The following is a 27262-nucleotide window of genomic DNA, read 5'->3' as shown; positions in this document are numbered from 1 at the left end:
CCGTCACCGGGCCCACGCGTTTCGTCCCACTGCACGAGAGTGTGCCACCGCCGTCAGCCCTCGCCCCCTGGGGCCTGTATGGTCTGTCTCACTGTGCGTGAATATGTGCCCGGGGTCTGCCCCGCACCCCAACTGGTTCCCGTCTGCCTGCGCGCCTGGGTCGGGGGCCCTGTCCTGCCCGACCCTGCTCGCTGTTGGCTCCGCCCCTCTTACCGTCCCCGTTGAACGGTTAGATGTAGTCGGACTTCCGTATAATTCAATTTTCTGTCCTTTGGTTGTGTCTTTGTTTCTCCAAACCTTTGTTGTATTCAAACTTGGTTGTGGGAGAAGGCACAGTGTTTCCACCTATGCCTCCATCTTGGCGGAAGTCCCTCAAACACTTTTATTCCTACTTTAGAATGTAGGCAAGAAATTGATATCTTTAATTAAAGGTATGTAAGTGTATTTACCCAAAGATGTACTATATGACTAAAGACATCCCTAATAGATTAAAGATAAAGTGGTCATTATGATTTCTATCTGCATTTTCTGGCAGATAGCAGTCATCACACCATTTGCTCTCCTAGTGAAGGGGATTCACTCATACATGAGTCAGAAACCGGAGTGGATGCTTACTTCCTTCTGCCTTGGGAAGTTTATATTCCTAAGTGCAAAATGCCACGAGTACTACTGAGTTGCTATTTCAAACTCTCATCTTTTAAAAGATAAAAAACAGTGTAAAAATCATTTTGATAGGTTTTCAAAAAGAATAATTTGAATCTAAACCTAATTAAGCCTCTAGATCTATGTGCCAGTGTTTAGGGAAAGTGGGACTGGAAGAACCTGCTAAATGATGCCATGAAGATACAAATCCAGAATTGGAAAATTCTACAGGTATAATGACCCCATTTTTCTACCAAATATATAGCATAAAAAATAAGGGAGAATGATTACAGACAGAATGAAATGTGTATGACATGCCAATCGAGTGCAAGGTATATATTTTGGATTTTGATTCAAAACAAACAACCTGGCCCTGGCTGGTGTAGCTCAGTGGATTGAGCGCGGGCCTGCGAACCAGACGATCGTGGTTCGATTCCCAGTCAGGGCACATGCCTGGGTTGCAGGCCGGTTCCCTGCAGGCCAACTCCCAGCGGGGGACGCACAAAAGGCAACCGTACATTGATGTTTCTCTCCCTCTCTCCTTCCCCTCTAAAGATAAATAAATAAATAAAATCTTAAAAAAAAAAAAAAAACAACCTATTTTTGAGACCGTTGAGGAAAATCAAACATAGACCTCATACTGGTGATATCAAGGAATTATTTTTACTTTTTATTTTGTTTAATTCTTGCCCAAGGACACTTTTTTCATTGCTTTGGAGAGGGGGAGAGAGAGAGACAGACAGACAGAAAGAGACAGAGAGACAGGGAGAGACATTGATGTGAGGACAACATCGACTTGTTGCCTCCCATATGCGCCCCCTGATTGGGGATCAAACCCACAACCTTTTGGTATACAGGATGATGCTCCAACCAACTGAGCCGCACAGTTGGAGCCAAAGGAATTATTTTTAATGTATTCGGTGTGAGAATGGCACTGTGATTGTATTTTTAAAAGACTTTATTTATTAAAAACATACCCTATAGGCAAAGATTTCTTGAACAGATTGCAAAAAACACTAACTGTATTTTAGTTTGAAAAAAAAACCTAAAATAGGTATTAGTGAAATAATATAATTTCTATGACATACTTTTAAATATTCAGATACTCATATATTCTACAATTAAAAATAAGTTTAAATGCATTGCAAATTATTTTCTGTTGGGGAATATTCATAGAGCATCAGAGAAGTTAAATATCCTTTGCTAAGCTCTTGCCTCATGCCAAGCATAGAATAGCATATATGTTATCTCATGTACATTCCAGACAATGCCAACAAGTAGGTGCTACTATCCTCATTCGACAAGTAACCAATTGAAACTCAGTTTCAGAGGTGGTCGGGTCAATATTCAATTTAGGACCAGCTCTTTTCAGGATACCACGGCTCTTTCAGAAGAAAGCTTTGGGTAAGTTTTGCCTACAGGCAGGCACACAGATCAGATGCCTCCCAAATGTGTATGGAACATACCACATGCTCCCTGGAAGTCTAACGGTTCTACAGAGCATGGGACATATCCATGGATTTGTTCTTTCAGTTTAGACTTCCCTACCCAGAGCTCCCAATGCAGGGAGACACCACTGGGAAATTCTCGTTTGGGAGTGATGGCTGGTTGGACTGGGGTAAATATTTCATCTGAACCAGCCAATGAACTGCCTGGCTCGCTACTAAAGAGTGTCTCTTTCTCTTCAGCATGTAAACTGAAAACCAGAGAGGACGTAGTTAGTCAAGGATAGATGTTAGAAAAACAAAGGTTTTGATGTCAAGGAAGGGATCAGGGCAGCAACGTTTTAACCATGTGCAAGAGGCATAAGCAGAGTGGGTGGATTGAAAGAAAGAAAAAATGAGGCAGAAATAAAAGACGATGTTGAGATGTTGTGGCCTTAAGTGGTGGTACAGAGGGTTCTTGGTTCCTGGCCCATGAACTACTTTTGAATGTACAGGAGGTCTCCTGTTATAAACTTAACAATTCTTGTCTACTTTTCACTTGACTTATTGTGAGTGGCTTCTGTTCTTTATCAACAAAAGAGCCTTATGGAGAACTGCTAGTCATGGTAGTCACTTAAAAGTTATTATCAGATATATTTCCAGCATCATTTTGCATAGAGCATCCCCCACTCTGAAAGAATGAGCTGTCAACTTTCGGTTGTACTCCAGAGATAGACTAGTCTATGTCCTCTTTCAAAATTGTCCATCACTTTTCTGTATCCTTTCTTTATGTCCAATCTGAGACTCCATTAATCTCAATCCTACCCTTCTAAATTTCAGCTTTTAAGTATCATCCTGATGAAGATTTTGCTGGCCAATCTGGACCTCAATCATTCCCATTATTTCTCCTAACCTGTTTAATTTCATGACAGGATTATTGAGTGTTCTCATTTTATATTTACTATATGGACTATCTTGAATTGTTTTCTAGCTTTCCATGGCTATGTCTTGGACTTCCTCATATGCTTCTTGAATACAGAAACTTGTACCTTCTCTTCTCTTGTGTTTGCATCTCTAAAAAATATTATAGGTTCCTTGTCCTGCTTACCACTTATTTCCAAATAGAGGCTCAGCAAATACTTGCTAGTTAATTGATTAATAATATGTGGCTTGTCCATGTCTCTTATTTACAACTCTTCATAAATGAGAGAACAGATCCACTTTTACAGACTCAGAAAGCATCATTCTCCCATAGAATGACAAATCCACTCCTGTGATACTATGGTGCTCAGGACAATTGCTTCTCACTTCTGAAAACATCTGTTCGCCATTTTTGGAGTGCAAACATTGAAAAGGTCACAAATGTCCTCGGCAACAAGATTTATAGGTGAAAGCTACTCTTGGCAAGTAGAAGGAGCAGGCTCCCACAGCCACAGTTGGAAGGAAGACTTTGCCCCCAGAAAGGTATGTTTTTTATTCAAATATGGGCAGTTTGTTTATTTTGAAGGGTCCAGCATTTCAGCCCCTACTGGTCCATAATCACCTTCTGAAGTCCATAGGGGCTGTACAAAAACAGTATTTTTAAACCCTCATTATGTCCCTAATGCACACTACCTAGAGCGGGCTGAAGTAAAGAGAAAACGAAATGAACTAAATGGTCTCTGGTGTAATTGACACAGTCAGCATTTAAATTAAAATTTTTATACCTAATAACATTTGACAGGAGTATTAGACATTGGCTTTATTTTCTCCTGAGAAGAACAGCAAGAACTTTTCTGAAGAAATGTGAGGCAATGATGAGCAGGCTTGTAAAATGACTGTGATCCACACCAATGGAACCTCATCTCCCTTTGCACCATTACTCTCCAAATGGAGAGCTTGCTGGTCCTGGGTGCCGATGCCACTGTTATCTTTCATTATGTAACAGATTAAAGTCATCCTTCTCTGTTCTTCCCTCCAGGCCACATAACCCCAATGCTTTGTTTCATTCCTTTTAAAATACTCCAGTTTCCTCTGGGCTGGAATGTGGCCTTGGGAGGAAAGAGATATCTCATTCTCGATGGTAATTCTACCAACTGGCTTTATGGTCTCGAACAAATCACAGACTCTTTGCACCTCAATATTCTCATCCCTGGACAAGAGATGATTCCTGCAACTTTAAATGTAATAACTGGTTCAGGCCAAAGTGATGAAACTAGCGAGGGAAAGGTTTTAGGAAACACAATATTCACATAGTTTCAAAGTGTCTCCCTACAGACTATTATCTAATTGCAAAGGGGAAATGTACCTTTATGGTGGGGAAATCTGGAGGCCACCCCTTTAATCAAGTGGTCAAGTTCAGAGTGAACTCTCCAGTAGCCAAACTAGGCACAAAATCCAGGGCACACGATATCTTTAGAGACTCAGGAAAATGTTTTCTTTTAAAATCAGAAGAAAAAAATGAATATAATCCATCTTGGATTATATTAGTGCCTATGAAAATACAATTATAAAATGTAATTGTTAATATTTTTATGGAGAAAGGTTCCCATTGAGGTAAAAGTGCCAACGTCCAATGAAATTCATAATGTGGCCCTGAACAAACTGAGCTTTATCTACAGTGGGACAATCTGCGACCATGTGCCCTCCCTATGTGATGCAATGGAAAGAACATGACATTTTATTTTTATTTTATTTTATTAACATTAAGAGCCAATTTTTTTAGATTTTATTTATTTATCTTTAGAGAGGAAGGGAAGGAGAGAAACATCAATGTATGGTTGCCTCTCGTGAGTCCCCTGCCGGGACCTGGCCTGCAACCCAGGCATGTGCCCTGACTGGGAATTGAACTGCGATCCTGTGGTTCGCAGGCCCGCGCTCAATCCACTGAGCTACACCAGCCAGGGCTAGAACATGACATTTTCTATGCAGTATTCCTGCCCCAATTTTCAAAACTTGAATCCAACTATAAGGAAATGATCAGATAAATCTAAGTCTGCCACATTCTACAAAAGAAATCCCTTGTATTCATCAAAACAGTGAACATCATTTTTTAAAAGAAGAATGTAAGGGATCTAGTGTTCTACCTTTAGAAAGATTAGCCCTGGCTGGTGTGGCTCAGTGGATTGAGTGCCAGCCTGCAAACCAAAAAGTCGCTGGTTCAATTCTCAGTCAGGGCTCGTGCCTGGGTTTCAGGGCAGGTCCCCAGTAGAGGGTGTGCGAGAAGCAAGTACACATGGATGTTCCTCTCCCTCTCTTTCTCCTTCCCTTCCCTTCTTTCTAAAAATAAATAAGTAAGCAAAATCTTTTATAAAAATAAAAAGATTGAAGAAATAGTGCAAGCAATATTTTTTTGCAATATACACTTGTATCAAATCATTATCTTATGCACCTTAAATTTACCCAATGTTTTATGTCAATTACATCTCAATGAAACTGTGAGGAAAATAGATCAAGTTGCACATCTCCTGGAGGGTATGAACCGTATTTGGAGTCCACTGCCCCAGAAGACACTGTTCGGAAAGTTTAGCTACGGTTTCAGCCGGCTTTCTCAGAGTCTGTAGCAGAGAGTTTCCCGTCTCTGGAGGAATTGAGCTTTAAATTCAAGTCAAGGCAGAGGATCATGGTCTGTATCAGCAAATAGAATTACATTTTTCCTTTTGTCATTTTCCTCAGAGAGATCAAGATACAGGTCATGGATCTATGCAGGATCTCCTCTGAGTAAAGTCCTGAAGCCACCTATCTGTGAGTTGCAGTTTCCCTTCCATTGTGTTCTCTCCCTGTGGGCACACACTGTCTCCCAGAGAGTAAACCCTGGTTTGGGAAGAGGTGTGTACATCAGCCATTGGCTCTTTAGGATGGACCGAAGTCAGTATGATTGCTTTCCTGTATATGAACTCTTACCTCTAATTACACTGTGCCGAAGACTCACGTCTTTAAGTGGTAAATTGTGCTCCCCTCCACTGGTATTGGGATTAAGAAAGAAAGCCAAATAATCAGAATTCCTGTACCCCACCTGCTTCAGCTACGGAGAAAGCAGTGTGTTCCTGCACAGACACACTATTCCCATTCTTTGAGTTGTTAAACCAAATTTCCTGCCTCGTTCATCCCCATATATGCACCCTGAAGTGTAAATGCTGCCTCAGTCCTAGCGTCAGATCTGAGCTCTTTCATATATTCAGAGGCCTCACGGCCTAAAGAGGCCATCTGAGGGAGACCTTAGAGCCCAGGTGAAAAGCAGATTCTTGCAAGGCCTCAAACCAGAGAGTGGAATGAGGCTAAAGTGGATTGAGAGATGGTCTGTGAATGAAAGAGTTGCTGGATCAATTCCCAGTCAGGGCACATGCCTGGGTTGTGGGCCAGGTCCCCAGGAGGGGGCACACTGGCGGGAACCACACAGTAATGTTTGTCTGCCTCTCCTTCTTCCTTCCCCTCTGTCTACAAATAAATACATACATACATACATACATAAATGACTTTTTTCAAAAGAAAAGAAAGAAAGAGTCCCTAACATGGGGAAGCTATCAGAAGAGCAGGTAGTGCCCTGACTCGGGTGGCTCAATGGGCTGAGTGTGGGTCCTGCAAACTAGCAGGTTGCAGGTTCAATTTCTCTTCCTGCCTTTCTCCCTCCCTTCTCTTCTCTCTAAAAATAAATAAATGAAATCTTTCCAGAAAAACCAATGCAGATGCATTGTAATGCAATACAGATGCAGGTACTGCATCCGGGATATGAGGGATGCAGAAGCTGGGGTATCCAGTGGGGAGAGAGATGCGAGCAGTTGTTGGCCATCTGACGGTGCTCTAGCAGAAGTTGAACAAGGACTATTGAATCTTGGACCCAAATGGGGTTCAGCGGGATGCTCTAATTCCAAAACTCAGTGCTAATCTTATAAGGGAGCCGTCGGGAGGGGTGAAATCAGGATGAAGTATTACAGTTGCCAGTGGGTATATTTAAAATGACAAAGAAGAGCAGTCACCAGTTAAATTTCAGTAGGTGTGCAAACATCCTGGCACAAGTTGTTCCTAGGCCATTTCTCAAAACTGTTATAGAGGTAAGGAACAGATATTTATAACTTGTTAGACCTTTTCAACAATTTATGAGCCAAAAAGTTTGAAGAATGTTTATAAATCCCATTTCCAAATTGTAGTTAGACATGGCCTGCATTTACTCTGCCACGTAGCATACAAGATACACAGAGAACAGGAGAAGATCACTCATGGTTTGGATGGAAGGTGTAATAGCCTTAGGATCATAAAGTGTCATTCATCTCCAAACAGACACTGAGATGGGATTTGGGTGCAAGCAGTTTTTTTGTGAGGAGATTCCAAAAAGCAGAGCAAGGGTCCCTGTCTGTGCAAGTTGAACACAGGCCTGCCAGGGAACTCCACGAGAGGCCGTGGTGAGCACATTCCAGAACTATGCCACCAAGAGGTGAGGAGACTTAGGTATTTACCCGCCAGTACCCTTTGCTTTTTTTTATCAAGATTTATCCTGTGGTGATGCCCTGGCTGGTGTAGCTCAGTGGCTTGAGCGCGGGCTGCAAACCAAAGAGTCACAGTTTGATTCCCAGTCAGGGCACATGCCTGGGTTGTGGGGCCAGTCCCCAGTGGGGGCCCTGTGAGAGGCAACCACACATGGATGTTTCTCTCCCTCTCTTTCTCCTTCCCTTCCCCTCTCTCTAAAAATAAAAAATATATAAAATATTTAAAATATATATTAAAAAAGATTTATCCTGCGGTATTAATTCTGTGACACTTCAGCTTTGGCCTGAAACTTCCCTCGGCCAGATGTTACCCTGGGTCAGAGAAACACAGGAAGCCCAGGTCTGTTAGTGACCTCTGGTGTACAAGTGATACAGGCGAGTCCCCAACAGCACCCACTATGTACATTCTCCGGATTTAGTCAGTTTATGAAACTTACCTGTAGAAAATAAAGTATCAGAGAGAATATGAGTTTTTAAATGTATTTTAAATGATTGGGGATAAAAATAGAATTTCTAAGTTACCTCAATGAAATGCATTTCATTTTTTCAAATGCATTTCTTATTTTCAAAATAAGAATCATTAAATCTCAAATACCATTAATAGCATATGAATCACTGTTTCCAATTATAAAAACTTACCAGCACTATAATTAAATAACCCCGAATGAGAGGCTTTATACATGCTAAAGTCATGACCCACCTTTGGAGCTTATTGGTTCCTGTAGCCCAGGAAGTTGACCCTGGCAATGTCGGGGGAGACATCACTGACTGGATGGAGATGGGAAGCTCTGCATGCTACTCCTATTTCCATAATTAGCTATTTTTGCATAAACATGCTGTCTTGATTATTTTCTTTTTTATTTCACATCAACATATATCACTTACTGTGCGCCTAGTACAGTTCTTTCTTAATACTTTTAAAGAATTAATTTTTGAATCCCTTATACAATCCTAGGAAGTAGGTATTACTGTTGTCATCCTCTTCTTACAGGTGTGGAAACTGAGGCACAAAGACGTTGCATAACTTGCCCCAAGGTCGCACAGCTACCATGTGGCAGAGATAGGGCTTGAACAGAGGCTCTGTGGCCCCTGTGTCCACAGTTTAAACCACAAGACTTCAATGCCTCTGTTTTCTTCATCTGTGAATTAGAGCTAGTGATAGCAACTTTACTTGCCATGAAGAAGAGCTAAATGAAGTGTTTCAAAAGCACTTTGAAAACCAGGAAGCACTATTTAAACCAAAGCTTATTATTGCTTTTCCTGAAAAGGCATGACTGTCCAGCAGATTGGCTAGTGGTTGAGATTTCAACAATACCCTCTCAGCTCCCTTATGAACCTAAGTAACAATTATGCTAATGAAGCAGTCACTGTTTGACTAGGAACTCTAACATTTTATAAATCATATGACATATTATTTCATGTCATCATTGCAAAAATTATAATAGTTCTATGATAGATTGAAGATAAATACCCTTATTCCCATTTTATAGATCAGAAAACTGAAGCTTGTAGAGTGATTTGTCCAAAGCCACACAGGTGACAATTAGAAGAATCAGGGCTCAAATTCACACATCTCTTACAATTCAATGCTCTTGAATTTATCCTCATTGTGAATACTGTTATACTAAATGTCACCTCCAAACATTAGTAAAAGAGAGGAAGGAAGGAAGAGTTGGTAAATCTGTCCATGAAACTCTGAGGGTATATTAACCAATTGAAAAACTTTGCTTTGAGTTAGCAAAGACAACCACAAGAAAGGTAGTCTAAAAGCAGTTAGCTACTTTGATGACTTTTTCTCAGTTAAAAAGTTTTGTATAGAAGTGCTATATGGAACCTAAACAGCAATATAAACAATCAAACCCAAACAGACTCACAGATACTGAGAACAGGCTGATGGCTGCCAGAGGGGAGAAGGGTTGAGGGGTTGGTTGAAAAAGGTGAAGGGGTTGAGAAGTACAGATTGGTAGTTACAGAATAGTCCCAGGGATGTAAAGTAGAGCATAGAAAATACAGTCAATAATATTTTAATAACTATAAATGGTGCCAGGTGGATACTGGAAATATTGGGGGAGGTGGACTCTTTGTAAACTATATGATTGTTTACCCACCGTGATGTACACTTGAAACTAATACAAAATAATGTTCAGTGTAAACTGTAGTTGAAAAATCAGAAGTGCATAGAAATGCTAGGCGAATGACATAAAATGAGGAAAGTATGCTCAGACTTACTACATTTATCCATTGGTTTTTACTAAGTTTTTTAGTTTAAAGCAACTGAAGTTTAATATAGAGTTAATTTACACAAAAATAACATGTGAGTGGATAAAACTATGGGACATTCATTTGATGGAATACTACTCAGCCGTAAAAAAGGTTACCCCTTTGCAACAATGTGGATGGACCTAGAGAACATTATTATTTCACTCATGTGGAATCTAAAGAACAAACCGAACAAGCAAAATAGAGACAGACTCATGGATGGAGAACAGGCTGAAAACTGGGAGGAAAGTTCGGGGCAGAGGTATTGAGTGAAAAGGGAAAAGGGCTTATGGCCATGGACAACAGTTTGGTGATTGCAGGGAGTGGTATAAGGATAAATGTTAATGGAAAAACTGCAATAGAAATAATTTTCAGCTAAAAAATGTGTCAACTGTTCGTTATAAAAATTTAGACAGTAGAAGGTTTTAGAAACAAAAAAGAAGGCAATAGTCCATGTCTTACATGTGATGTTTTGATTTCCTTTCAATTTTCCTTTATCTTTTGTACAGAATTAAGAGCATGCAGTTCTGTGTCTTTTTCTTAGGATCTGTATCCTAAGCATTTCAGTCTCACACAGATGCCCATAACCCTCTTGCCAGCAGGCGGCGCTTTGCAGATGCTGGCTGGTCTCTCTGGGCATCATGTCCATTGAGCTCCAAAGAGCCCTAGTGGTCACTAGAGGGCAACGTCTGTGCATTTACAGATTCTTTACAGGATTAGCTTCAGACAACACATCATGCCTAAATGAAACAAAGCACCCCCACTCCTCCAGAACTAGTGCATCTAACAACTAAAAGCCTATTTTAAGCACAAACTTCTGCATGTTCCTGTACTCCGTACAAAAGAGGTCAAGAAGCATAAGCCCTAGACACTCGGTGATATTTTCTCCAATTCCAACCTGGAAATTAAAAAGGCATGCATCCTGGGTCACAGGACTGTGAGTGCCTTAATAATCAGGTCTACGCCTTAAGCATTTTATACCCATTTCATTTACTAAACAAACATACAATTAACACTGGAAATCTAGAACTGGACCCCAAATCTGGCCTGTACTATCTTATTTTCAGATGAGGAAAAGCGCTCAAGATAACCCATTCCTCCCCTGCCACCCTCCCAGCCAAACACTCCTCTCATGCCTACTTATACCAAATGACTCTGGACATCATCTTATTAGCCTTTTCCCAAGAGAGCTCCTCTGGCCTAAACAGTTCCTATTTCTTTAAGCATTTCAGGCCCAGAAGAATTCTTGGGGGTGCTAAGCAAATTCCACAAATTTGAGGTAACTTGCTTACAGGAGTCTATGATGAAAGACCTTAGAGAGGCAGCATGGCGTGTGTGATGTGAGACATGGGGAAGAGGCGAGAAGCACAGTGTCTGTCTACATCTTCACTTCATCAGTGAGCAACAGGAAGGCTCTGCCCCCGTATGCACAACCCCTGGGAGCTGGAGTCCAGCTAAGACTTTATTTAAAAGTGTCTCATTCCTTTCAACATCTGTTGGTATCGCAGAGGACCCGGGGAATTCTGGAATGCCCACGTTGCTTAAAGATATTGACTCGACTCTCAGTCTTTGGATGATTCAAAAGCTAATGTGCGTGATAGGCCAGTTCCTCATATCCTAATGCATCACACAGCTGTATGATTCGTGTTGATCATATCCCTTAGAAGCTTCTCTGGGCTCAGTGAACAAGGCTCATGAATTCCCCTAGGTCCCACTCCATTAAAATAGGAGACTCTCACTGTTAAATGACCACCTCAGCACAGGCCTTTATAGCGGGGACAGCAAACGAAGGCCCATTGGCCAGACCTGGCCCTCTTCCTGTTTTCACATGGCCCACGAGCTAAGAATGGTTATTACATTTTGAATGGTTGGTGAACATTCAAAAGAATAATATTTTGTGACACATAAAAATTACAAGAAATTCACATTTCAATGCCCATAAGTCAGGTTTTACTGGCACACAGCCATGCCACCCCCTTTTGCTTGTATAAAATCTATGGCTACTTTTGCACTATAATGGTAGAGATACGTGGCTGCGACAGGGACCTTATGGCCTGTAAACCCCAAAATATTTACCATATTTCCTTTTGAAGAATCAGTTTACCAGTCTTTTACCTATGTGCACTGAATGTGTGAACATGGCCAACACTTCTGTCATTCTCTTCTTGTGCACACCATAGCTGTGGGTTCCTTCTTTATTTTTTTAAAGGTTTTTGTTTATTCCTCTTTAGAGGGGAAGGGAAGGAGAGAGGGAGAGAAATGTCAATGTGTGGTTGCCTCTCGTGTGTTCCCTGCTGGGAACTGGCCTGCAACCCAGGCACGTGCCCTGACCAGGAATCGAACCAGTGACCCTTTGGTTGGCAGGCCTGCACTCAATCCACTGAGCTATGCCAGCCAGGGCTGGTTCCTTCTTTAAAAGGAGGGAAGCCCGTCCTCCATTTGACACAGCACCACCTGCTAGGCTCATTAATGTGTGTTGATGAAGACACTAGGCCACTGACATATCTGCCATTGGGCTTTTACTGTTAAACACTCATTACTCCGGGTTTTTAGTCAGTTTATCTGTACATTTAAGTACCAGTATCAGACTTTGCTTGGCAGGATGGATATAAAAGTCCCTGGCCATTCAGAATTTAAACTGGTTGAGGAAGCAAGACATACCCAGGTAAAGCCATCAGTGAAAAATAAAATGGTACTTATATATGTATATTCCCTCTTGTGAAGTACTTTTAGAATAAATGATTCTAGGTCAGTATATGGATGGCCGTTAGCACAGTACAGATATATGAGTATATGTTTAACTACAAACCTGTTTTAGATGTAACTATGGAATAGGAAACTTAGAAATCATCAAGTCCCATTTCCTTAACTTGAAGAGGAGCAAACTGATTAGCTAAGAAGAAATACTAGAACTGAGGTCTCTGGATCTTCTCTTCAGTTATATTGGACTCTAGCATTGGAGACTCGAGTGCAGTGTTTTGAAAGAACAAGTAAAGAATGCCTAAAACTAAATATTTACTACACTTAAGCCATGTTTTTCAATCTTCAATTTCACCTCTTGACAATTTAGAAAACATGCCACATTCTGATTGTCCTGTTTCCAAGCACTTAAATTGGAAGGGGAAAAATTCAAATCTCAGTCTCCTTAGATCATCATTTAGTTTTTTAAAACTAAGCATTTTCCATATGTTCTCAGGGACAAAGTGCTGTAATTTTGTTTTTACATAATTTTATATTGTTCTTAAATTTTGTTTAAAGTATTTGTCATAACATAGGCCTGACCCTGGTATGAAATTGCGTGCCAATAAAAACCACCACCAAAGGGAAAAAAGAAACTTTGAAAAGATTAAAGTTGCCTGTGGTTATTCTACGTAGAGGCATAAAGAAATAAGTGAGTCACGTGGACATATTATTGTCACAGTAAATTCTTCTCACACAGAAATAAATTTCTGTATGTGTGGCATTTCGCATTTCCCCCTATTCCCTATGTAACCTTTAGCTATTACCACTAGGCAATTGGTTCAGACCAACTGACAATACAATAAAAAAAAAAAGTAGCGAGGAAGTGAAGTTTAGAGAAAAGTACCTTACGAACATTTGGTTCTTTCCGTCTCATGAAATTTTAGCTGTTATCAATCACTGCATAACAAAATGTTGGATCTAGCTCCTGCTTATTGGGGCTAAGAGTCCTGGCCTAGTTGAAAGATCCCAGAGCTTTGATGTACCTACAACACTTGGCAGTGTCCACTGCTGCAGGCCGCAGCTGAGATTCCTGACTTACACACTTTGAACTTTGCCAGAGCTTACTTCTCTGAATCTAAATTGCTGAGATAATTTGAGCCTCTGAATGCTCATCCCACAGGTCTGACCAGGTAGTTCTGTACTCCTCTTTAAAGGAGCTGGGATGTGGATAGCTTCGAGGGCAATGGGTCAGATGTGTAAGAGAGTTAGGTATAGGATTTTCCAGTTCTGCTAATGGCAAACTAGCTTGTTGCTGACCAACTCTCCTGAAATGACAAGCTAGAAACCCTCTTTGAAAACATCAGAGAAATAGCAAGGCAGGTAAGATTTGAGGGGCCAAAATCCTGGAGAGAGGGGGGAATGCCAAGAAGTGAAGCCATTATTCAGCCTCATTTCCTGCTCAAGGCATTTTCAAAGTTCCAAGCAGCAGCACAGAAATTGAGAGCTTTGCAGAGCTTCTAGCAGTTTTAGGATAAAGAGGGACAATACATGGAGGTCAGGGCCCACCTAGAAGAGAAGTGCAGGTAAACAACCCAGGGTTTCAGTTGAGATGCACAAAGGGGTACATCCTAGTAGTAGAGCTGAACCGGAAATAGACCCGTCCTCACAAAGACCCAAGGCCAGTCCCCATCCCTGATTGGGTCAGATTCACAGTCACTTCCCAACTGCCTGAAAGGAGCAAAAGCTAATCTTTTCTGGAAGATAATACTATCCAGAGCCTCAGATTACTTACAGTTCTTCATATAGAAAATCAGGTAGTCAAAAACATTGCATCTTATGCCAGGAGGTAAAACCAAATGGCCAAAAAGCAAAGAAGAAAATATATGATAGAGACAGACTTTGAGAGGTTTCACATATTAAGGTTGCCAGAGAGGGATTTTACAATATATTGGAGCTAATTCAAGAAATTAGGTGACAAGATGGCACCAAACAGAAATTCTAGAACTGTAGTATACTAGAACTGAAGTTAAGAATGAAATGGGAGCTTCAGAAGCAGACTCGACACAGCTGAAAAGAAGACCAAAGACTCGAAAATGGCCAAACTGAATACAGTGAGAAAGAGGAGTAGAAAATACAGAAAAGGGAGTAGGAATTTCATGGGACATGGTGAAGTGGTAAAATGAAATTGTGCTTAAAATAATTTTTGGTAACAGTGGCCTGATTCTAGTATAAAAGTCCTTGCCTCAGTAAATGCAAAAACAACCATAAGGGGGAAAAATGAAAAAGCTGAAAGTTAACCTATAGTTTTTCTGTTTATATGTAGACACAATAGAGAAGGAAAGGAAAAACAGCATGAACAGAAGCAATATTTGAACTTGTAATGGTTGAGGACATTCCAAAATTAGCTGAAATCTTCAAGCCACAGATTTAAGAAAAACTATGAATTTCAAGCAGGAACATACAAAGAAAACCATACTTAAATGCATTATAGTGATGCTGCTGAAAGCCAAAGATGAGAATTTTTTTAATCTGTCAAAAAATCAATAATTTTAAAGGAGCAACAATGAAACTGACATCTTACTTCACAGCGGAAGTCAGAGGACAGTACTTCAAAGTGAAAGATATGAGGGCCAGCCTAGAATTCTGTGCTCAGTCAAAATATCTTCCCCCAAATTACATGAAATAAAGACATTTTCAGACAAAACCAGAAAATGTATTTCTCTTAGATTTACACTAAATGAAATACTGAAGGGCATTCTCTGGGCAGAAGTGAAATGATCTCATATGAACCCAGAGAAGCAGGAAGGAATAGAGAACAACGAAAAAGGTAAATACAGGAATCAGTCTAAATGTCAATGTAAATCTGAGTAAATGTAAAGTATATATAAAAACACTGAACACGATGTCTAGTAGGGTTTAAAATATAAAGAGAATTATAATATAGAATAATGACAGCCAAAAAAAAGGACAGGAAGGAATTAAAATGAGGTTAAAGTGCCCTATTATCCTTACATTATCTGGGAAGTAAGAAAGTTCCAATTTATAGTAAATTCCAGTAATTCAAGGATACATCTTGTAAACTCTAGGGTAGCCCCTCAAAGCATACTAACAAGAGCTTGTATTTAACAAGCTCATGAGTGGATGAGGAAAAAAATGATTAAAATATTTAATAAATGTAATGGAATTCAAGAAGGGAGGGAAAAGAGTATGAAACAGGTGAGAACAATAAAAACCAAATAAAAAGATGGTAGATTTAAATCTAAATACAGCATCCGGTGCAAATAACGCCCCTTTCACAAAATCATAAGTATGTAATTCTATGACCTAAAAATATCACACTCAAGTACACCATATGATATCTTAGGTTAATGTTCAAGTTAAAACTATAAATTATTACACCCATATTATTACCCTACCAACCACACTCAAGCAGGCCTTACTTGTGCTGGACCTTGTATATTAACAGAATTGAGTTTATTATGTTCGTGTTAGAAGGCAGGAGCCTGTAGCCAAATTACAAATAGCAAATACATTTGTGTAAAGTCATTCACTTTATGTATACCAATATAAATCCCAACATTGATGAAGATAACTTATAACTCAATGCAAAGACCCCCCCTGGCAAATAGATTAATGGGTGCCATCAATTAAGTGAGTATTTAAGATTAGTCAAGGCACACAAAAGCTTGAAATGCTGTGAAATTTTATAGCCCATATAGAAGGGGTGTCAAACTCTTTCACCAGGGGCCACATCAACCTTGCAGTTGCCTTCAAAGGGCTGAAATAACACTAGGACTGTATACATGTAATTACTCCTTAACAGTTAAGGAGTTGAAATTACATTCGGCCCTTTGAAGGTAACTGGGAGGCCGGTGCTGCCCCCACCGAAAATGAGTGCGATACCCCTGCCATATAGGAAAGAAGCATGACAGTGAGTTTCTCACCTAATCCTAAGCATTTGATAATGATCCTAAATATGTATGTAACATTACTAATAATGAGTTATGAAACTTAAAGAAAATTTTCTAACCTGTCATGAATAAGTTGATTTTAATCAACCATGTGAAACACTGATTTATCTTTCTGGTTTCTCTATAGAAAAGGATATTTCCATACCACTGTCATTTTAAGAGGAGAGAATTGAGGGTGAAGCCAAAATGTTTGAGAAAATAAGTATGGCAGATGCGTATCAGGTAGTTGATAGATACCCTGTCATTTTTCTGGATTGTGTGATGTTTGTGAAATTTATCAACTTATTTAAATTTGTAACTCATTGTGATTTGTAATTGAACATATGATTTCTAAATATTTTTAAAACATTCACTTCTCTACCTAACTTTGTGTTTATAATTTTACTTGTTTTTCTTAAAAACTAGCCTCCAAACAGTACCCGTGAAACCGGCATAAGGTCCTACCCTCAAGGGTTAAAAAACCACTCTTCACTGCAGTCACTGCTAGCCATCAAAGGAAATAAATATGATTTAGAGACCCAAACCCAATAGTCCCGGTTCACTCAATAGAACCTACCAAAATTCATTCATTTCTTTATTCCTTCATGCAGGCTTCTTTTCATTTGAGGCAGGATAGTAAGGACTCAGGAAAACTTCTTGGTATGTGGAATGGGGAGCTGAGAAAGCTGGTTCAGACTAGCCTCATGCAGCACCCTGACTCACCTGCCTCCTTCTCCCTTGTACACCCATTCCCTTAACCATTAAGCCCCCAGGACAAGGAGCTTGTGATCGACATTAAATTATTTTGGGAACAAAGCCTTGGGTCTGTTGATTATAGAGATAGAGGTTGGGTCCAACTAGAGATAACAGCTGAGCCTCACTTCTGTGTGTCAGCTCTAGGCCCAGAAAAGCAGCAATACCAGATGAAGCAACATGGTGGCTGGCATAGGACCAACTGCACTGACTACTGAACCTACATTAGCTCCAACCAATCAGTATAGACCACAATCATGACCCTAAATGCTCATTTTGATGAATCAGCATATTAAAGGACACATGTGGAAAGCTGATTTATATTCTATTGAGATCTTCCCATGTGACCTCCCCTATAATACCTGCCCTTGGAAAACAGATAAAAACCCTTTAGACAAAGAACCCAGTGCATTCTCTGCATAGAGCATGCCCATGACTTATTCAGACATGTATCTTTGCTTTTTTTCCCTAAGCTCTAAGTTTCCCCACTAGACTTGCAACCAGGGGAGTAGTGGGCAGCAACAGTTTATCCTGGGCTAACCCCCTGAATGAACCTGTCTCCAAGGGCCCTTCTTTTGCCTTTGTAACTTGTTCCCTGAGTCCAAGCAGCTCAGCTGGCTCACTTCTTGTGCCTCTGTAGCTGTCTTTGTTAAAGGCCAAGACAGCTTTCTGAGAAGCCTAATTGATGGTAGTCTAGAAAAGAGTAGGAGCTAGGGGTGGACAGAGGGGATAGACAAGAAAGGACGTGAGAAAATTTGCGGGATAATGAAAATGTTCTGTGTCGTGATTGTGGTGCCAGTGGTTTTAGGACTATATGAGTTTGTCAACATTCATAGACTCTTATACGACTAAAAACTTACTGAATGTAAATTATACCTCCATCAACCAAAAAAAAATTGGATGATTGAATAGTGTCAATTATTCCTTTTGACTGAGTAGCCAATGAAGACCTACAGAAGGTGGCCTTTAATGTGTGAAATGAACCAGCAGCTTCTTAAAGATTTTGAAGAAAATAAAATTATTTTAAGTAGCAGCAAACATCAGATATTAATCACCAGAGTTTCAAAGGTGACTGTAATAAAAATATCTGGGGAGGTAGAAAAAAGGAATGGAGAACGTTTTTTTCTTTTATTCTGCAAAACATGCTTTTTAAGAGAGAATTTATGCAAGCCCCACATACCAGGAGAATTTACAAGTGCAAAAATGCAAATTTAGTCTATTTACAAAGGGTGTTATTGACAAGCACGGTTCAATAAAAACCTCACCAGGGAGCCCTTTCAAACTATGACCTAGGTTTCATGATCCAGTCTATGTTTGGGGGGGTTTATGCTTCCATGAATATTAAGTTGCCAGAAATGATACTTCATTAATCACATAAAAGTCTACACAGACAAGGTCAAAGTTTTTTGCTGCCCAATTAAAAGAGCCTTTCTGGGAAACCCCACTTCCATTGCACCTGCCCCCTGCGCATTCCCAGACCCGCCAGCAGCTGTGACAGATCCTTCACTGTGGGGAGACAGGATTTAAGTCTCCTTCCAGAGAGCAACATATCCGTCAGAAAAGTCGTACTATGGAAAAATGATGAACTGATGGTTCATGTAAACTTTCCAACAGAGGCACAAGAAATTAAATCGTCTTCTCTTGTGGGAAAGGATCAGTCTCCTTGGAATGAATGAAGCTGGGCCTCTAGCATAGTAAGAGGAACCTTTGTAGTTACTGGGTGATCTCTAGATAGGGACAGGGAAAGGGGGTGACTTCCAGGGTATCCCTCAAAACAGTACATCTTGGGGTGGGTAGCTCCTGCTTCCCAGAGAAGAGAAATAGAACCAGACTCTGTGTTTTGATGGTTTCTGAAGAAAAGTTTCCAATTCTCCTGAAGCTAACTGGGACTTGGAATGAGGACAATAGAGTTCAAGTCGGACTTCATTCTGAGTTTGTCGTGACAAGGCCAAATTCTATCACTTCTTTTGGTGTTTCTCTGAAACAAGGCATGATACTATGATTGATAAGAAATATGTATTTGGTCATTCAGATGACCAAATATATATTTCTCATATATTTTGTCTTTGTCCACAGTTCATAGCCCACAACTCACAAAACTTTTAGAATTTCCTAAGCCTTGAGAGTGATGCAGGTGTCTTTTGTTACGTGAAGGAGATGAATCTTGGAAAGCACTAAAGGATGGGGACTGGTCACCAAGAGACCCAATCGTGTGACTGCTACATTGAAACTTTCAATCCTGTCCTTCCCTACCCCCTTCTCCCACCGCCAGGAAGAGGAGAGAGGCTGGAGGTTGAATCAGTTGCCAATGGCCAATAATTTAATCAATCATGACTATTTAATGAAGCCTCCATAAAAACTCAAAGAGGACAGCTTCTGAGTTGGTGAACACTCAAAGATGTGGCCAGAGTGGTACACTGGCGACCCTATAGAAGCTCCGTGCTCTTTGTGCATACCTTACCCTGAGTTATATTCTTTTATACTGAAGTGGTAAACTAGTAAGGAAAATGTTTTTCTGAGCTCTGTGAGCCACTCGAGCAAATTTATGGAATCAGGTAGAGGGGATTATGAGATCCTTTGATTTATAGCCAGTTGGTCAGAAGTATAGGTAACAACTTGGACTTGAGACTAGTGTCTGAAGTCGGGGCGGGGAGTAGGTGTTGCAGCCTAGTAGGACTGTGCCTTCAACCTGTGGAATTTGATGCTGTCTCCAGCTAGATTTTGTCAGAGTTGAGTTGAATTCTCAGATACCCAGCTGGAATTCCGAGAATTACTAGTTGGAGGTGTGTGGAACTCCCTCCTCCAATTGGATATTGAGTCTCAGAACACCATTTACAAGGGCTTGAACTTTATTTGTAGCCATTGGACTTCATTATTTTGTTATTGCTCGAACGTCAACCAAGGTGCAATTTGTTGTCCTCTTACTAGATGTAAGGTGGGCCTGGCTGTCAAAGAAGACAGAGAACTCATGGAGCTTCCCATATGGTGGAGAAAGTAGAGAACACAACTATGGAGAGGACCTAGTAATACAAGGTAGGATAGATTTGGGATTTAATGAACAGGCAAAAGCATCTTGGGAAAGGAAAAAGAAAAGATCAGTGAATGCTTCCTAGAAGAGAAGGCATTTGAAGTGAGCCTTGAAGGACTGCTAGGACTTGGACAGATGGAGGTAAGAGAGCCTGGCCACTGGGGAGGGGGAAATGAAGACAGAAGAAAAGTCAGGTGGCACATGTGCAAGACAATGAGAAACAGAATTTAACTGGAGCAGTGTCAAGTCTCAGTATAGATAGAAAGACAAACTGGCACATAGAAGGAGACCTGGCCAAAGAGAATGGAAGGATCAGGTAGAAGTTCATAGTGCAGACCCAGAAAGTGAATGCCACATGTCTTCTTCAGGTCTCAGAACCTCATCAATGGGATGCCTAAATTCTTCAAGCCTGTGGCTGGTGATTGTATTGGGCTGCCAGGAGACTGAAAGACCTTATGCATCTGGGAGCCATTTGATATTTGCTAATCTGAGGAATTGCTGATACCCTCAAGGAGTGATAGCAGGTAATGTGGATCTCGAGAAAGAGATTTGGACCCAAAGGCACAGAGCAAACTCTCTTCTGTACTGTCCAATAGAACTTTCGGCAACGATGGGAATGTTTTGTATCTGCACTGTCAAGTAGAGTCAAATATTTCTACTAAGCACTTGACACGTGGTTTCTGTGACCAGGGAACTGAATGTTTAGTTTTATTTAAGTTAAATAAGTACGTGAGGTTAGTGGCTTGCATGTTGGACCATGCAGCTCTAGGTGTCAGGAAAGCTGATAACTACATTATCTCCTAAATTCCTGGCAATAAATTCAAAGTATCTGCACTTCAAGAAGATAGCATAAATGTAATACTTTCCTGTTTCTTTACACATTCTAAATCACAAGGGAGGGGAAAAGTATGAACAGTCTTTCATGAGATTGAACAAGGACCCCGTCACACAAGAACTGCTTCATCTGCCTGTCTTTGGGATTCACTCTGCGAGCCCCGTTCCAGCAGAAATAACACTGCATGATGATACTAAAAGAGGCATTAAATCCAGCTTTACACTTTACACTTCCTGGAAAAGAAAACACAAACTCGCCCTGGCTGGTGTAGCTCAGTGGATTGAGTGCCGGCCTGCGAACCACACGATCGCGGTTCGATTCTCAGTCAGGGCACGTGCCTGGGTTGCCAGCCAGTTCCCAGCAGGGGACACAGGAGAGGCAACCACACATTGATATTTCTCTCCTTCTCACCTTCCCTTTCTCTCTAAAGATAAACAAATAGCCCTGGCTGGTGTAGCTCAGTGGATTGAGCGCGGGCCTGCGAACCACACGATTGCGGTTCCATTCCCAGTCAGGGCACATGCCTGGGTTGCAGGCCAGTTCCCAGCAGGGGACTCAAGAGAAGCAACCATACATTGATATTTCTCTCCCTCTCTCCTTCCCTTCCCCTCTAAAGATAAATGAATAAAATCTTAAAAAAAAAAGAAAACACAAACTCTACTCACCCTCTTCCTGTTAAGTGTGCAATTCAGGTCTTAAATTCCCTTTAAACAAAACTGAGGCACCTAGTACAGAGATGGGCATCTAGTAGGAAAGACCATTATGCAAAAATCCATCCATCTATCCATTTATCTTTCCATCTCCACCCATTTATTTATCCCCCAAATCTACTCACTGACAAAAAGTAGCTTTTCTCTCATGTACCTAAATAATGAGAGCTTAATATAGAGAAACACATAAACCATATGATGCACTTTTAAGAGTATGCTTTCAGATAAGTTCTAAAAAATGGGGAAGATTAATAATCATGAGAAGAAAAAGTATTCACAAATTAACCATAATTTTAATTAATTAAGAAATATTTATTGACCACTCATTTGTTATGAAGAACCATGTGAGGCTCTGTGGAAGATACAAGAATATATAAGAAATCTCTGTCCTCAACATTCTTAATGATATACTTGAAGAGCTAAAGCAATGGATATATAAGAGGCTAAAAAAAGACCAATGAGTCAAATATTCCAAAACAGCAAGGTGAAAGATGTCATAAGATAATTTATGCCTCAGATCCTAAGTCTCATGTTTAGAAGAGCATTAGGAAATTTGGGCTAGAATGGGCTAACTTAGGGCTTTAAGGAAGAGACTTGAGCCAGACTCCAAATGATAGGCAAAATGACAGATTTTTTTTTAAAAAGCTATAAATTATAAAGTTTAGAAGGATCACCCTGGCTGGTGTGGCTCAGTGGATTGAGCGCCGGCCTGTAAACCAAATGGTCACTGGTTCAATTCCTGGTCAGGGCACATCCAGTGGTTGCCAACCAGGTCCCTGGTAGGGGGTATGCAAGAGGCAACCTCACACTGATGTTCTCCCTCCTTTCCTCTCTCTAAAAAATAAATAAATAATCATTTTTTAAAAACTTGGAAAGATTTTTGAAATCATCTAGCTCAACTCTATTATTTTACAGACAATTCAGCTAAGGTCACGGAGTTACGTAACTCGGTCTGACTCCCTCTTACAGGTCGTAATGGCAGAACAAAGCTGGAAGTGCTGGGCCCATTCCAAGCCATATATCACATGGGATGGGAAGTGGAGTATTCTATTCAGGAAAGGGCAAGGCATTCTGGAGAGTGAGTGTGATACACAGTACGCAAGGATGCAGGGCCAAGAACTCAGTGTAGCTACTGTTTGAGGGCATCAGCATGTATGCAAAGGAAAGAAAGCACAAAAGGAGAGGGAGGGCGAGGACCTCTCTGGCGGAGTTTGATTGCAAATCTGCGATCAGTTGGCCTTATGAAAGCCAGAATTCTGGTTTCTGGGACTGTCTTGTAGTCTTCCCTTGGACACAGTGGCAGCAGTATGAACTTTTCTAGAAAAATGTCATTCTTTTCATATTAACAAAGACTGAAGTTTACCTGGGGAAGGAGAGCGCTGTGGAAAGGAGGTTGGGATGAGTACTGGCATTGCTGGCCAGCCTACAAGGGGCATTGGTGGGTGATGAGTGCTGTGCCTGTTTACACTTCAGAAGCCCTGATGGAGTAGATTTAGGAGGGGGCTAAGAATCTAAATTTTTAAAGCTCCTCAATGATTGTGATGATCATACAGTTTGGAAGGTCTGGGTGACTTTCTGGGCGACTCTTTATCAATCTTATCCAGCACAGACTACCACTTTGGAATAAACTTGAAGTTTAAAAGATATAAATATGAATATCCAGAGAAGGTTATATCAATCCCAAATTGGAAACAACCCAATGTCCATCAACATTAGAGTGGATAAATGAATAGAGGTATAGTCATATAATGGAATACTACCTGATGATTCAAAAGAACAAATCATTGCCCTGGCTGGCATAGCTCAGTGGATTGAGCGCGGGCCTGTGAACCAGACGATTGAGGTTCGATTCCCAGTCAGGGCACATGCCTGGGTTGCAGGCCAGGTCCCAGCAGGGGACCCATGAGAGGCAACCATACATTGATATTTCTTTCCCTCCTTCCCTTCCCCTCTAAAGATAAATAAATAAAATTTTTTTAAAAAAGAACAAACCATTGCTATATGCACCAAGATAGGCGATTGTCGCAAACATAATGATAAGCACAACAAACATAATCTGGCAAAAATAATAAGGGTAATTGAACTCAGAATAGTGATTGCCTCTTTATGGGGGTGGGTATTACCTGGAAAGGAGCATAAAAGAAACCCATAGAATGCTGGAACTGTTCCATACCTCCATTTGGGTGGTAGTTATGTTGTTATACAGACGTGTGTAAACATATATTGAACTGTAGACTTGTTTAGTTTGCTGTATATAGATGACATCCTATTGGCTTATTGAGAAAAAAGAGATATTGTATATATGTGGATATACATATCTGCCCTGCCAACCTCATGAGGTTGTTATAAGGCTCCAATGTCTTTTAAAAATGAGATAAGTGGATAAGTACAGTCTTACATTATTTAAGGAGCTCAATCCCTATTCTTGTTGAAGTTGGTTAGATGCACTACCTGTGGTCCAGGCGACCCATCAGCCTTTTTAAGCCTTAGGAAAACACAAAAAGTTAGTTTTATGGAAGCTCATAGCAATTTCTGGACTGGGGAAGGACACGCAGGATCAACTCACTGAGAACACGCTAGAGCTGACAAAACATGCGACTCGGCTTTTGAAAAGTGCCTTTTTGCTGATGGTGGATTTGGTGTGCTTTGCAACTCCGCAGAGGGGTTCCATGCAGCTGCATCTTTACACCCCACATCCTCACTTTCCTCTCCGCTCCCACCCCCACTGACAAGAAAGTAAACATCTGTACTACTGCTGTCACAGCCCCGGAAACAACAATCTCATCTTCTCATGAAGAAAATTCTCCTGATCCTCAAGTGCCCTCGGCCACTGGTAACAAGCCCCAGAACTTCTGCCAGCTCCAAAGTTTGCCTGCCCTGAATCAACACTCGGAACTGCTCCTGGGCCAGCGTTCAGGGTCGCAGAAGGCTGGGTGTGAGGAGCAGGAATGGAGAGACCCTGCCCAGCCGGTATGATGTGCAAACCCTATTTCTGGGCTGTTAGTTTTCAACCTTTAAAGAATGCCGCGTGTACTGAGCAGTATACTTCAGGCAGCTAAGTATAAACACATGTCTACTAACACTGATAACACTATCTTATTTGTCCATCACTCAGCAAAGCCAGATCACCTGGGGACTGTTTGCTCCTCTACAAAATGAGAATCCAGCAGCACATGTATGACAATGTGGGACATTTTCTCTAGAGCATAAATTTTCAAGAACTGCTTCGGTGCCTTTCCTGGTACACTTTCAAATGCTTATGTATCTTTAACACCAGAACATACAGTTGATTCTAAAAGAAAAATGTATAGCCTTGGTTCGCTGTGCAAATTTTTCATAATTTGACCATCTGCCCTGTGATGTGTCTGGTGTCTATTCATTACTACGTCCAGTTTCTAGAGCGTAGAAGTGCATAAGCAACATTCAGCCACTTGTGGGGATAATGCAGGTATTTCTTCACTGGTTAATTCATCCAGGTATTCAGAAAATGAATAGGAGTTTTGAAGAATGAATAAATATAAACGGTTAAGCAGTGAGTTCTCGCAAGAAATGCAGTTCACAATATGTATATTTACCAGAATAAAACATTGTACCAACTCCCCTCATCTGCCACCCCTGAAAAAAAACTCCGAAGGCTCTGTATATGGAAGTATCTTATCAAAGATATTAAAATTCAAAATCTATGCCGAATGGAGCTTTCTCAAGAAAAAAAATATCCACGAATGTTTGATTTTACATAAGAGATTCTCAGGAAAACGAGCACACGAACTGTTTGGTTACAGACAACCTGGTGTCAACAATAAAAATAAAGCTGTGAGAAAAGTTAACTGAGGAAAATGAATTTCAAGGAATCGGCACTTATTTCTCCTGTCGGTCATTTCTGAAGGAGCATTTTCAATTAGAAATGCAGTGAGGCTTTTCTGTTCTCTGAAGATTTTGAATTGCTTCTTAGTAACATTTGCCTGGGGTTTAAACTCTATTAGTTGTGATTCCCAACCCCCCCTCACTGGTCAACTAAGTTCACAGGGAGGGAGAAGTTGGGAAAAATTCACACTAAATCGATTTCTCTCCAGAAAATGCACCTCCACCTTACACTGAGGTTTTTTTCTCACTTGCCCCCCTTTTCCCCCCTGCCATCCATTCATTTTTCTCTGTTAAACCAATATGTCAAACTGAACAAGTAATCCTCAGAACAAAAGCATGCCTTGGAAGAGAATCTGAGTTTGAGTGAAACTTCCCTTTGTGCAGACAGCTCGGTCTGTCCCAACGTTGTATCTCATTAATGAGGTATCCACCACCCTGAAAGAAGGTAACTGTCCTCCAGTTCTTACCTGTCTGCTGAGAGAGCCGTGAGTGTGAAGACAGACACCCCCACTGAGGTAAGCTGTATAAAGGGGATCAGTTTGCAGCCAATCCTGCCAAACAGCCATCTGTCAGCCAGGTACCTGCTGGCATCCACGGGAGCACAGGTCACCAGGAGGAGCAGGTCTCCTAAAGCCAGGCTGGAGATGAACAGGTTTGGTACGTTTCTCATGGACTTCACGGTACAAAAGATCTTGATCAGTGTGATGTTGCCAATGAGGCCTATCAGAATGATGACCCCGTAAATTGCAGGGATGACATAGAGGATGCCCCGGTGGAACCAGTCCTCATTCACGGGAACATCCACACTGTGGTTGGAGATGTTGCAGGCCACGGTCTGAAGATAGCAATCATTCAGAGCCATCCTCTAGATTCTTCCTTTGTCACCTAAAAAGTGTCCTGAGATGCTGCTGCTTAACTTTTGATTTTGCAGTTGGTGAAGATGAGGACAAAAATCTCTGCCAGGCTCTTGTCTTCTTTAATAAAAATATTCCGAGTACATAATAGACTATGGCATTCCAAACTGCCTGTCACTATTTTGATGCTGGTGCCGCTCTGGTCTTAAAATGACCAATGGAATACATTTCTAACTTCAGTGAACAAGGGTTGAGAGTTAAACCCACTCTGTATCAACTCTTTCTATCCCCATTCCAGTCTGAGTCTCTGCTGCAGTTAACTAAAAACTTTGAGTCTGCTATTTTCACGCTGCATTTCCTGTCTTTCCTGATACTTAGAACCTGAACGTTTAAAGTGGGTAGAAAAAAACTGCACTGAGAAAGCCTCAAATCCTATAGGCAGGATGCTTTGCACGTCACTGGCTTCACTGGCAAACAGCAGCTGTGCTCAACTGAGTGAGGTTCTGAAGAGGACCCAGGGCTACTTATAGACAGAGAATGCCAGCCCCCTGCTGGACACTTCAATCACTGCCTGGTCTCTCCACCCTGCTCTCCACCAGCAGACTGGGGTTCCTATGCTCACAGGGCTTTTTAACAGATGCATTTGGCTTCTCATTTAAAATGAAGCGCCTTTGATAGGTATTTCATAAACGTTGCTAGCCCTATGCAAGCCTCTGGAAATATTTCTGATGCTCTGCTCAGGAATCCAGATGGAACTCACATCTTTCTCATCTTTTCCAATGCATTAGAATGACATGTT

The 27262-nt window shown here is 41.0% G+C and overlaps 1 protein-coding gene across 1 annotated transcript in view; it reads right to left on the bottom strand.

Annotated features, from left to right (window-relative positions):
• Positions 1 to 26739, bottom strand: part of GRPR (gastrin releasing peptide receptor) — a 34254-nt gene extending 7515 nt beyond the window's left edge. The window contains exon 1 of the mRNA XM_037056315.1: positions 26077 to 26739. Within this exon, the coding sequence (XP_036912210.1) occupies positions 26077 to 26471 (395 nt within the window). The 5' untranslated portion in view covers positions 26472 to 26739. The remainder of the gene's footprint in view (positions 1 to 26076) is intronic.
• Between the last annotated feature and the right edge of the window lie 523 nt (positions 26740 to 27262).

This window comes from Sturnira hondurensis, unplaced genomic scaffold (genome assembly GCF_014824575.4).
Source record: "Sturnira hondurensis isolate 20B ecotype Veracruz unplaced genomic scaffold, ASM1482457v3 Scaffold0008905, whole genome shotgun sequence".
Taxonomy (NCBI): domain Eukaryota; kingdom Metazoa; phylum Chordata; class Mammalia; order Chiroptera; family Phyllostomidae; genus Sturnira; species Sturnira hondurensis.
Note: the sequence above shows the minus strand (reverse complement) of the source record. Positions and strands in the feature narration are given on the sequence as shown.